Raw genomic sequence first — 12612 nt, forward strand, 5'->3', positions numbered from 1 at the left:
CAATTTACAATTTGAGTACGACGTTTCGCTGGTAATTGCATCCAGCATCATCGGGCAATTCGCCAGAATGGTGAGGCTCTGCTGTGTCTCCCGTTCTTATATAGAGCAGCAGCAGGGTGACGTCATCATTAACTCATTAACTCATCATAGCACAGTATAATGTGACAATGTCGAATAAAAAAAAAATAACACGGCACAGAAGTAACCCGTTATGACACCAACCATATGCAACATATCATTTTATTTTAACATTTCTAATTTTACAAATACGCACCCCAAAAAAACATCATCAAGCAAGTATAAATAGTGTCAGCCTGTAGCAAATGGCATGTTTGTTTAAGCTTGAAATGGCCTGCACAAAAAGCCAAGCTGACAGAATGGTACATCAAAAAATATCACTATACTCTCTAAAGAAACAATACCGCACCACAGCAAAATATCCATTTCCGCAATCACTAACAGGAGGCAAAAGAGAAAAAAAATACTATGAAATAAAGTTTCTAGCCAACATAACTAGTACCTTGAATAAGAAGCAGTTTCATTGTCCAAGTTCGTTTTTACGAAAATTCACATTAGCTCATGAAAAGTTCGAGCATGATAAGTATGCCAAGTACTTGGCCAGCCAAGTAGCACTTATACATCAGTATCAAAAAATCTGAAAAATAGAGTTGCACACGTACGCACGTACACACACACACACACGAACACACGCGCATGCGTCGGAGAGTCTCGTGTCCCCGTTACGAAACACGCAAGGCAATTTATGATGCTGAATCTACAGCAATGTCCTCTTACTATTTGGCAAGGTGTTGGGTTGTTGGCTGCACTTTGTAGCAAGGAAGCATTTTTAAAATATGATTTTAAAATTTAGGCCTGGACAGAAATATCTCCCGTCTCGTAGTATAAACAAACAGCAATTACGTGTTGTTTTGTTGGTGCTGTCTCTAAAGTGGTTGGACGATTAATGTTCCCCAGTGCAAGGCCACAACTCAGTTTATTTTAATAATTGTAAGGGGACTGCATCAGCTGAATACGTTCAAATGTCGTGCTAATCGCGCCGAATGCCGCTGCGGACTTCACTTACTGAAGCCAACAGAAGGGGAGAGCATCAACAAAAGTGGGGGGTGAAATATCACCAAATCTTAGTCCACGTACACAAACACATGAATCAAAAATACAGACATTTGATGTTAGCTTACGCTGTACATAATGGAATCTTTTTAGACCAATGCATATCACAAACACTCGTAAGTATGTATGCAGTAGACTCTTGATTAACCACGCTTCTTGGTAGGGCTGGGGGGGAGGGGAGTTAAGGCCCTCACGGAAACGTGAAAGATTCAAGAAGGGCCAGAGTTGAAGGGGGAGCACGAGGGAGGGTGGCTGGGAAGATACGTTAACGAGTAGGGATAGTGCAGCAAGGGGACGATCCGACAGTTTCACAAAATCGAGTTCGTCCTGCAGCCACGGTTAAAAAATAAATTAACGGGCACGCGTGTGTGCGCGTGCGAGCGCGGTTTACCGAGAGCCCAGTGAACATACATACTACGTATCCCGTCAATGTGTTTAAGCAGGAACGAAAGAGTAGTGTGCACGTCCATCCTGTGATGGCGTTGTCCTGCGCGGTGGCAGCGCGGGACGTGAACTAACGCGGAATCAACGGAGTGGTTCCTTCGCCTTGTGCATCTTGAGGATGTGCAGGAGGGTCGACTGGATGTCCTCGTCCATTTGGCCCTGCGGTCGCAGAGATCAGTTTAAATGACTACCATTAATTACAATATAATCATTGCTTTGGGGGATTATCATCATCGGCATCATCGTTCGTGATCATCTATCCACTTCTCGATGGAGCGCCCCCCAATACCGTCGGCATCTGACGCGCTCTAGGGATGCCATGTTCCACTTCGCTCATGCGCATGAGCTAATCCCATCAATCCATCTACAATATTATCCAATCGTCCAATTACGAAATATATGCAATATTGCGGTGTGCATTATCCATGGCTTTATGGGCATGCGTAATGCACGTTTGTGATCTAACATTGTGGTGGCAAGGGTTGAGGGATCACACAAATATTGTCAAATTACCAAAAGCCTCTGCGCTGCGAATTGGCCAGGAGATGGCACAAATTTGTGGACCCTTCAGCGTTACCGTTCCCCCTGTATAAGAGCTTGTGTGTATAGCCTTCCACGCTAGATATAATTTTACTCACAGGCTCAAGAACCCTTATGAAAATGTTGAGAGCTTGCTCCGAGTCCCATCGCGCATTGAAACCAAAATCGGCTTAACACGCAAACAGAAACATTTTAACAAGTCTGCGATCAAAATCTTGCTTGAGCAATAATTGGGCGGGGGAGGGGGGGTGGAAAAAGTTTTTTTTAATTGTTTTTATTCCAACTCAATTGGAGCCGAGTACAAATCACCGACTGCGACGCAAGGAGGGGGGGGGGGGGTCGAACAGAAACTCTGTGGACAAAATCCCAGTCTCGGTACTCCAGGAGGGGGGGGGGGAGAATTGGGCTCAACGCCCCACCCATGTGGGGACCGTGAGCAAGCGCGTGGAAGTTCGTACAGGGAGGGAATGATGAGGGGAAAGTTAACTAACATACAGGGCCAAAGGGTACGGGGGCGGGGGAGAAATGTCTAGGGATGGGGATGAAAGAGGGGGGGAATGGGGGGGGACAAGGTACAGACCTGTACGGCGCAGAGCAGGTGGGTACGGTACACGGACACCACGTCCTTGTGCTGCTTGTCAGCCTCCTGGGGGGGGTGGGGGGCGGGGGGCGGGGGAACCCCAAGAAAAAAACATATAAAGTACTATCAGAGTTTCGCTATAACAACACGAACCGTGATTTTAAAAAATCCTTCAAACAGTGACACCGATAACAAATATCTATCATAAACAGGTCCAACAACAAATCACTGAAAGAAGCGTGCGTTGTTTTGTGAAGTCAGTCGTGTGGATTTTTTGTTGTTTACAGTCAAGGTGAAACGTAGCGTAAATAATAAATACGTGCGATTCGGCGCAGATCCCATATAAATCTAAGCACCGGCTATGGTTTAATACGGAACAGTGAATTTCACATATGCTGTCAAAAATGACCAAAACACGTTTGAATATTCTCCTCCTATTTCTCTCAAAGCAACACTTTCAAGTCGATTCAACATAACATCAAGGGACGTCCCAAACGCTCCCCTAAAAAAAAAAATCAGAGTCGGATCTCTTTTTAGCGTTCATTATGATGGCGGGAGGCGGGTGGGTGGGTGGGGGGGCGTGTTGGCCAAGGAGGGGGGCGGGTGAAGAGAAAGAAGCGAAGAAACTCACGGTGAGCTGCTGCTGCAGGCGCTTGACCTGGCTCTGCAGGACGTCAAGCTGCTGGCTCGCTCGCTTGTTGCCGCCGACGCCGCCGCCGCCGCCGCCACCACTCGTGGCGTACGGCAGTTGCGACAGGCTGTTGAGAGCCTGCCGCAGGGTCCCCACCTCCTCCTGCAGCTCCGTGAGCTGTGCGCACAAAACAACGGTCGCCAGGATTCATTTATAGAGGTTGGTGGGGACCGGGGGGGGGGGGGCTCATTATGTGTCTGTCAAGAGCACTTGAGCCAGTGCTGGGGATGGTGTTTAGTTTGGAATTCGGGCAGTCATTCAAGATTAGTTTCCAAAAAGCACAGCAAGTCGACGCGCCTAAGCCTGGACATCAATGGCAACAAGAAAAACATCATTACGGGGGGGGGGGGGGGTTCCACCCCTTAATATTACCTTCAAATCCTTTTGTTTCATCAGCGCAGCTGATTTATCCAAACGTTGTTGCAGCTCTTTGATTACCCTGCTGGCCTCGTCCAGCTTCTGCTTAAGGTTCGAGAGGTGTTTTTGCAGGTCCCCTGCCTTGGAGTCTGCCACTTCCCTCTCGTCTTGTGCTCCGTCAGCCTCCGATCGATATCTTGAAAACTCGAGTTGTGATTCCTCATACTTATTTCGCAGTTCCTCCAGCTGCTGCGTCAGCGAAAGAACCTCGGCTTCCAGTTCCAAATGCCTCTCGTCGGACGCCATCCGTTGCTCCATTTTCTCCAGAGACTGAATCTCTTTGTGCTTCTTGTTTAAGGCCTCCAATTGCTCACACAACGCCATGACCTCAGCCTCTTTTTGAAATCTCAATTCTTTAAACGCCTCAACGGACACAGTTTCTTTCTCCATCGTGGCTTTCAACTTTTCAACTTCACCCCTCAACCTCTGAATTTCATTATCCTTCTCCACAATGCCTTTCTCCACATTCGTCGATCCCCGCTCCAACTTTCGCGTCACCTTCTCCAGCTGCTCCTTGGTCCCAACATGCTGCTCCGTCAGCGCCGCGTGCTTCTGCACCCAACCCGCCACCTCCTTCTGCAGCCTCTGCGCGGTCTCCATCACCTCGCCGTGCTTCCCCATCATCTCCGACACCCTCTCGTTGAACGCGCTTTCCAGCTCCACGTACTTTTCAACAGGCACATACTCTGACCCGCATTTCTCAATCAACATATCCATCTCCTTCTTCTGGTTGGCCACAGTCGCCTCCAGGATTTTGGATTTTTCTTCCGCCGCTTTGCACTGTGCATTGAGTTTAACTGCATCATTCCCGAGACCTTTGATCACTTCTTGCAGCGATAGCACCATCTTTTCTTGCTCCGCCATCGGAGCCATCTGCTGCATGAGCTCAGATTGCAGCTTGGCCTCGGCCTCCTGGTGCACGTGCGTCGCTTGGATGCTGTGCTGCAGCGAATCCTCCATGATTTCCATACTCCGCTCCCTCTCCCTCAGCTTTTCATTCACTTCTCCGACAGACACCTCCAGGGCAGAATTTTCGTTCTGCAGCTCGGCAACCTGCCTCTGCATCTCTTTCAGTCGACTTTCCGAAACCTTCACCTCCTCCGTGAGTTTGGCGAGCTGGTTCTGCAGCTCTTTGCCGGCCCTCTCCAACTGGCCGTGCTCGTTCAGCGCTCGGTTCTTCTCCCCGAGCGCCTCCGCCAGCGCCTTGTCGGAATGCTCCTGCGCCTGCATCATCTCTGCGACGCGACCCTGCAGCTGAGCCACGCTCAACTTGGACAGGGCCTGCAGCTCCAAGTGCCGCTGGGGAGAGGTGCTCTGCTGCAGGATCGCGTCCCTGTTGGCCAGTTCCTGCTTCAGCTGTTCCACGTGGCTCTGCGCCGACGACAGATTTCTCTTCGCCTCTGCCAGTTGCGCGTCGGCGCCTTCCAACGAGCCCTGCAGGGACGTCCTGGCCCGCTCCGTCTCGGCGAGGTTCCGCAGGGCGTTTTCCAAGCGACGCTCAAGGTCTTTGGTGGCGGCCACCGCACCGGTGGACTCCTGCTGCAGTCGCGCCAGCTCGTTTTGGGTCACCTCGTTTTTATTCTTCCATGCCAAACGTTCAGATTCTTTCTGGGCTAAAATAGCCTTGAGCTCATCCATTTCCTTGTTATATTCTTCAAATTGTTCTTGTTTACTCCTGAGGTCGCCAATAGTGGTCTGCAGTGAAGTGTGCTCTGTTCGTAACCTACTGAGTTCATTCTGAAATTGATTGTTCTTAGACCTCAGCTCTTCCACGGTATTGCTCATCTCCTTGACGTGTTTCTGCAATGCTGCCCTCACCTTGTCGGCCTCCATGTACTTGTGCTCCGTTTCGCCAAGCTGCTGGTTAATATCATGAATCTCCCTCTGCAGTGACGCCGTTAATTCTTCATGCTTCTGCAAGGGGACCGAGCCCGTGAGCTCAGCCTGAGCACTTCGCAGCATTCCATTTACCCTGCTGACCTCCGCTTGCGATTCTGAATATTTCGCCTCCAGCTCCGGCAGCGCGTACAGTTTTTGCGACCATCTGGCATCCACCTCCTTCTTTTCATCCTCCAGTTCCACGACCCTCCTGGACATTTCCGAAATCTGCCTGCTCAGCATCATGGTTTCCTCCTGAAGCAGAGCCATCTCTTGCTCGTACACGCTCTTCGGCACCATTTCAGACTTGTTGCTCTCCAAATTCTGCGCCTTCAGGCTTATCTCGGTGAGTTTTGTTTCCGACACGGAGCGCTTTTCTGTCACTTCGGCCAATTTCTTCTGCAGATTTTCAATCTGAGATCTATGAGCAACCAGTGCCGTCTCCATGTCTGAATGTTTGGCTACCATCGAAGCCACCGCCTTATTCTTTGCCTCGAGCTCAGAGGCCAGGCTCGACTTGCTGTTCTTGGCCTCGGAAAGCTTATTCGACAAGTCGGCCGCCTCCTTCCTCTTCGCGTCGAGTTCCACTTTGAGTACTGTCTTTACCTTCTCGGACTCGGTAAACTTGTCCGTCATCGTGGACAGCTCCATTCTCTGCTGCTCCACGGTCGCGCTTAGAGCTTTCCTTGCCTTCTCCGCCACGGAATGCCTGGAAGAAATTTCGGCGAGCTGACGATCGAGGTCATCGAGCGTCGCCCGCGTCGCGGCTTTTGCGGCCTCGTGCTCTTGCCGATTCACGCTGCAGCTCCGCAGGCCGGCGAGCTCATGGCGGAGGCCGCCAATCTCGTCCTGAGCCGCGTTGTACTGCTCCGTGAGCCCCGCGAGCCTCTCGCTCGTCTCCTCCAGCGACAGGTTGAACGACGTCTCCAGCTCCTCGTACTGCCGAAGAGGCACCGACTCGGGAAGGGCTCTCTGCGAGTCCTCAAGCAGATTTTGGAGCTCTGTGGCACGTTCCTCGGTCGTCCTGCAAGACGCCCGTGCCGCCAGCAGCTGGCTCTCCAAGTCCCTTATCTGCTGCTCATAAGACACTTTAATCTTGTCAACGAGCCCTTCCGCACCCTTCTGGGAAGAGCGGGAGGAGGCGATCTGATTTTCCATTTCCCGCACCCGTTGCTCGAGGGACCTCTTCATATCGTCAACCTTCTTGTCCGCCTCCTGCCGCAGCGCCTGAGCGAGCGCAAGGCGCTTCTCCAGCTCGGCCACCTTGGCGCCGTACGTGCGCTTCAGCTCCTCCACCAGCTCCTGGTTGACGGCGCGGTTCATCGCCTTCACCTCGGACTGCAGGCGGCTCACGCTGGCCGCCGACGCCTCATACTTGGACGCGACCTCCTTGAGCTGCCGCTCGAGCTCGCCGGTGCGCTTCTGCGCGTGCTGCAGCTGCGCGTCCTTCTCGGCGTCGGCCGCAAACAGCGCCCCGATGCTCCCGGGTCCAGGCCCTGCCGCGCCGCCGCCCAGCGGCAGCGACAGCAGCTGCTGCTGCAGGCGGCGCATCTTGTTGTCGGAGTCCCGCGTCCTCTGCAGCACCTTTTCCAGGTCCTCCTGCAGCTGGCGGATCTGGCGCTCGGAGTCGCGCTTCAGGCCCTCGTACGCGGCTAGCGGCACCGCGCCAGCACCGGGCGACGCGGGGCCCGCGGGGTCGGCGATCTGGCCGCGCAGGTCCGAGAGCTCGAGGCGCGAGTGCTCCAGCTCCGACGCCAAGCTCAGGTGCTGCTGCAGGGGCACGCAGTCCTTGCTCAGGTGAACCAGGTCCGCCTCAGTCCTCTGCACAGACGACAAAGGGAATGGCGGCGGGAGGGAGAAGACCATCAGACCATCGTCAACATTCCGGCAGCAGGTTCTTAAAATATATACATATACTGTGTGACACCTGTGTACATCAATTAAAATATGCGAGGAGGCCGGGTGGCTAAGAGGTCAGGGAGCAGAGCCTGCAATGCTGAGATCCTGGTTCAAATCGAAGCAGCTGCCTGTGATTGAAGCTCGTTTTCAAGTTTAGTGAGTTGCTCGTCTCAGCCCGGGCGCCAATAACTGTACAGAAATAAAGTCGCATGAAACTTAGTTCTGCATTCAAATTGGCTCAATTCCATCTCTGAAAGTTGAAGATATTGGGTTTTACCATCATGCGATGGTCATTATTATTTTTGGAAGAGGACATACCCAATGGGTTAGGTGACTGAGATGGATCTCAGAAGTAGCTCTAGGCTGTTCTCTAGCATAGGGGGGTTGCACTGCTCTGTGAAAGTTGGAATAGACAAACTCAACTATAACTACAATCGTTTTATTTGACCAGGTAAGGTCTACTGAGATATATAGCTCTTTTTCAGTATTGACCTCGCCACAAATGATAGCAAACCAAACGCATGTTTCTAAATGTGGAGGTTAAAACTGGAGGACCCAGAGAAAAATCCACGCGACTCTAGGGAGAACATGCAAACTCCAAATGTACAGCAGCAGGTGTCATGGGTCGGGATCGAACCCACGACCTCTTGTATACCAGGCGAGGTAGTTAACATCTCGCCACCGTGGCGCCCCTCTCGCCACCGTAGAGCCCTGTGAAGAGCTCATCCCTCTCGCGTGAGGAGGATGAGGGGGCTTTCCTCGCGCCCTCCATCTATGGCCGGTGCCCCTGGAGCTCCGTGTGGCTCACCTGTAGGCGTACGTTGAGGTCGCGGTTTCGCAGGCTCAGCATGGTGACCTCGGCGTGCAGCGCCGAGATCAGATTCCGCGCCTTCTCCTCCAGCCCCGCCATCTCCCTTCCCGAATCTTTTACCAAAAATACAAATTCATAAACACGGAAGTTAGTTTCATCCGAAGGTTTTGCGTAATCATCGTCTTCATCATCAGCCATTAAACTAAAGCAAACTATATTTATTTTACTAGGTAAGGCCCAGCGCCACATAGCTATTTTTCAGTGGCAACCTGGCCACAAATGATAGCTCAACGAAGTGGCTTATCACGTGGAAATTTAAAGCAGCCAAATATGGAAGGAAAAACCTGAGGACATGGAGAAAAATCCACGCAACCACTATCTGTCCACTGCTAGATGAAGACCTCTGGCAAGCCATCGACCATGTTTCATTGCCCTGAAATACGACAATCCATCATAAGAGCTGAATTCATCGCTCCATTTCCATGGTGGGTACCATCTCAGGAGTTTTGCCTCCTTTGGCTGCAACTCTGTTATTAGTCTCTACCAACAACTTGTCCTGCCCCCGCCCACTTACTGTTCAAATTGGTCATCGTGATCCCTCCTACTTTCTTGTTTCTGTTCATATACATGTGCGACTGATTAAAAACAATGATAGCCCACTGAGGATTGTACACCCGCACCACGATGGCAAAAACCCATCGATTTTGAAATCTAATATTTACCACCAATAATGCACGCAGTAAACTTTTTTGCCTTAAAAGGCAAAAAAGTATATAATAGGTAAAGGGCCATTGCTTGAAATGTCACCCTTATATATATGTTTTTTCTTTTAAGGCGGTAGTATTATTGACGAATGTGCCGAGTTGTATTTTTAACCATGCTTGTGCACCATTGCTGACGTAGCATCTCTGTATAATTGGTTGACATGGGTAAATGTTGTAGCCATGAGCTCACCGCTGATCATGATGTCCTCTTCATCCTCCCAATCTCTCTTCACTCCGCTGGCGTCGACCTGATCACACGGTGCCAGCACCCAAATCACAACGCAGCTCATAAGTGTTTTTTTTCTGTTACATTTTTATTTACTTAAAATAATATTAATCCTCTCGAGCATCAATTATTACTGAAAGAACCAAAATAAGTCTACATTGTAGACTGCCAGTGCGCTCACTCGGGTTAAGAACCAGGCTACAGTCTGCATTATAGACTGCCAATACAATCACCAAGGTTAAGAACCAGGCAACAGTCTGCATTATGGACTGCCAGTACGCTCACTCGGGTTAAGAACCAGGCTACAGTCTGCATTATAGACTGCCAATACGCTCACCAGCTTAAAACCAGGCTACAGTCTACATTATAGACTGCCAGTACATTCACCAAGGTTAATAACCAGGCTACAGTCTGCATTTTAGATTGCCAGTACACTCACCCAGCTTAATAACCAGGCTACAGTCTACATTATAGACTGCCAGTACACTCACCCAGTTTAATAACCAGGCTACAGTCTACATTATAGACTGCCAGTACACTCACCCAGTTTAATAACCAGGCTACAGTCTACATTATAGACTGCCAGTACATTCACCCAGCTTAATAACCATGCTACAGTCTGCATTATAGACTACCAGTACACTCACCAAGATTAATAACCAGGCTACAGTCTACATTATAGACTGCCAGTATGCTCACCGAGGTTAATAACCAGGCTACAGTCCACATTATAGATTGCCAGTACACTCACTCCGATTAAGAACCAGGCTACAGTCTACATTAGTGTTTTTTTTGTTTTATTATTTTAAGTTTATTATTTTTATTCACTTTATTTATTATAATTTTTCTAACTACGTGACTTTATCTCATAATCTAACTGGATTGTTACTATTCTTAGGTTTTTTCGGTAAAGTCACGTAGGTAAAACATTAAAATTAATAAAAGTAAAATAAAATAAAAATCACGACGTTTCGGAGGCAACACAAGCTTCCGTCTTCAGGTGGAACCGTCACAGCCACGACAGCTGTATCAAGCTGTATCAAGCAGTCACGAAAGCTTCAAATCTAGAATGGATTGTTACTCTGAATGACCGTATACGTAAAGACCTAAGTGGTGGAGCTAAATGGCTGTGTATTATTGCGGAATTAATTTAAATGTCATGACAATTTTTGTAGATTGATCACAGATAATAATAATAATTATAATGATTTCACATTGTAACGTGCTGCCGCACAGTACTCGCTCACTCTCCAAGACAGAGAATGACTCAGGACCACGAGGATGAACCACAGACAAGTGGAAAACACAGCCAGGAGGTGAGCCGGTGCTAACTTCCACCCCCAAGCTCTGTGGTCCTCTATATATTAAGGTGTTATCGATGATGATGATGACGTTGCTCCAAAGGTTAGTATTGGATACCAGTCGTCAAAGTCTCACCGCTGACGTGTCAACAGCCTTCTTGAGCTTTTTGATTTCTTCAACAATCACCCACATGGCCTCTTCTTTTTCCCCCAGCTTGCTCTTCAACTGAGCGACCTGAAACAGAGAAAAACCCACGTGCTCTTTTCTTCCCGCAAACGTCTGCTGGAAATGCCACGTTTAATCTTACCTTATCTAGATTTATATATGTAGCACCTTATTCCAAGGCGCTATACAGCAACTATAACATTGTACATAAGATGGTGGTTGAAATAAAGAGTGGGGTTGTAATTAAAAGTGGCGGTGTAGTTATGGTGCCAGTTTTGAAAACAGGTGGGAGTAGTTAAGAAGAGGTTAAGAGGTTAGGGTAGTGATAGGGGTTGGGGTAGTGATAGGGGTTGGGGTAGTGATAGGGGTTGGGGTAGTGATAGGGGGTTGGGGTAGTGATAGGGGTTGGGGCAGTGATAGGGGTTGCGGTAGTGATAGGGGATGGGGTAGTGATAGGGGTTCGTGGATAGTGATAGGGGTTGGGGTAGTGATAGGGGTTGGGGTAGTGATAGGGGGTTGGGGTAAGCTTGGTCGTAGCTGGGGGGCTGGGGCAGAGAGTAGCAGTAGGAATGGGCTAGGGGAGAAGAGATGCATTATAAGGGAGGAGCGGAAGCAGGTTCGTGAAGATGATTGTTTGTTAATTGGTTTTTTAACCTTCTATCTGGCAACAAAACTGACACCTTTTTACAAGGAGCCATGTTTGCATAGACCGCAATACCTGCAGTCATAATACAAACAAAAGACATAACTCTGATAATGTGCACTGTCCTTGAAGTTGATTGGTCCACACCCGAGACAGCTTTCCTTAGAGCCTAGTCTCACATGGGTTGGACCAGATGACGCCAAAAGGCGCACAACTCAAAGACAATGCACCATCAGAGTATGAGAGCTCGGGGCAAGCATCTACACTATGGGAACCTCATTTGCCAGTAAAAATATGATAATTGGTTTTTTACCCTTCTATCTGGCAACAAAACTGACACCTTTTTACAAGGAGTCATGTTTGCATAGACCGCAATACCTGCAGTCATAATACAAACAAAAGACATAACTCTGATAATGTGCACTGTCCTTGAAGTTGATTGAGAAGGGTAAAAACCAATTATCATATTTTTACTGGCAAATGAGGTTCCCATAGTGTAGATGCTTGCCCCGAGCTCTCATACTCTGATGGTGCATTGTCTTTGAGTTGTGCGCCTTTTGGCGTCATCTGGTCCAACCCATGTGAGACTAGGCTCTAAGGAAAGCTGTCTCGGGTGTGGACCAATCAACTTCAAGGACAGTGCACATTATCAGAGTTATGTCTTTTGTTTGTATTATGACTGCAGGTATTGCGGTCTATGCAAACATGACTCCTTGTAAAAAGGTGTCAGTTTTGTTGCCAGATAGAAGGGTAAAAAACCAATTATCATATTTTTACTGGCAAATGAGGTTCCCATAGTGTATGATTGTTTGTATCGCACCATTCAATTAAGGGGTGGGTCTATATTATTTTAAATCATCGTGTGTTAGTGGATCCACGCGTTTCCTTACTTCGTTGTTGAGCTCAGCCTTCCTCTGTTTATCCGCTGCTTGCCTCTGTGTAAATGTGAACAGGAAAACAAGCGCGCCTTAAGCCGTTTGCGCCACTCTACAGATGATTTTCATGGCAACTTCGTCACTAGGCGCACACGTATTGTATCGAGTCATTGATTAACGTCAACTGTTTCGTTCACAACACATGCAACGCATTGGATCGTGTGCGTGAGAATTCATTAATTATAA

At 48.9% G+C, this 12612-nt stretch overlaps 1 protein-coding gene across 4 annotated transcripts in view; it reads right to left on the reverse strand.

Moving 5' to 3' along the window:
* Positions 1 to 222: 222 nt before the first annotated feature.
* Positions 223 to 12612, reverse strand: part of UACA (uveal autoantigen with coiled-coil domains and ankyrin repeats) — a 77730-nt gene continuing 65340 nt past the window's right edge. For all 4 annotated transcript variants that reach the window (XM_078624818.1, XM_078624816.1, XM_078624817.1 and 1 more), the window contains 8 exons: positions 12382 to 12426; positions 10819 to 10917; positions 9346 to 9403; positions 8389 to 8504; positions 3759 to 7502; positions 3327 to 3503; positions 2696 to 2761; positions 223 to 1734 (listed from right to left, as the gene is read on the reverse strand). In XM_078624818.1, the coding sequence (XP_078480944.1) occupies positions 1657 to 1734; positions 2696 to 2761; positions 3327 to 3503; positions 3759 to 7502; positions 8389 to 8504; positions 9346 to 9403; positions 10819 to 10917; positions 12382 to 12426 (4383 nt within the window). In that variant the 3' untranslated portion in view covers positions 223 to 1656. The remainder of the gene's footprint in view (positions 1735 to 2695; positions 2762 to 3326; positions 3504 to 3758; positions 7503 to 8388; positions 8505 to 9345; positions 9404 to 10818; positions 10918 to 12381; positions 12427 to 12612) is intronic.

This window comes from Lampetra planeri, chromosome 3, assembly GCF_965212315.1.
Source record: "Lampetra planeri chromosome 3, kcLamPlan1.2.h2, whole genome shotgun sequence".
NCBI classification, from domain to species: Eukaryota; Metazoa; Chordata; class Hyperoartia; order Petromyzontiformes; family Petromyzontidae; genus Lampetra; species Lampetra planeri.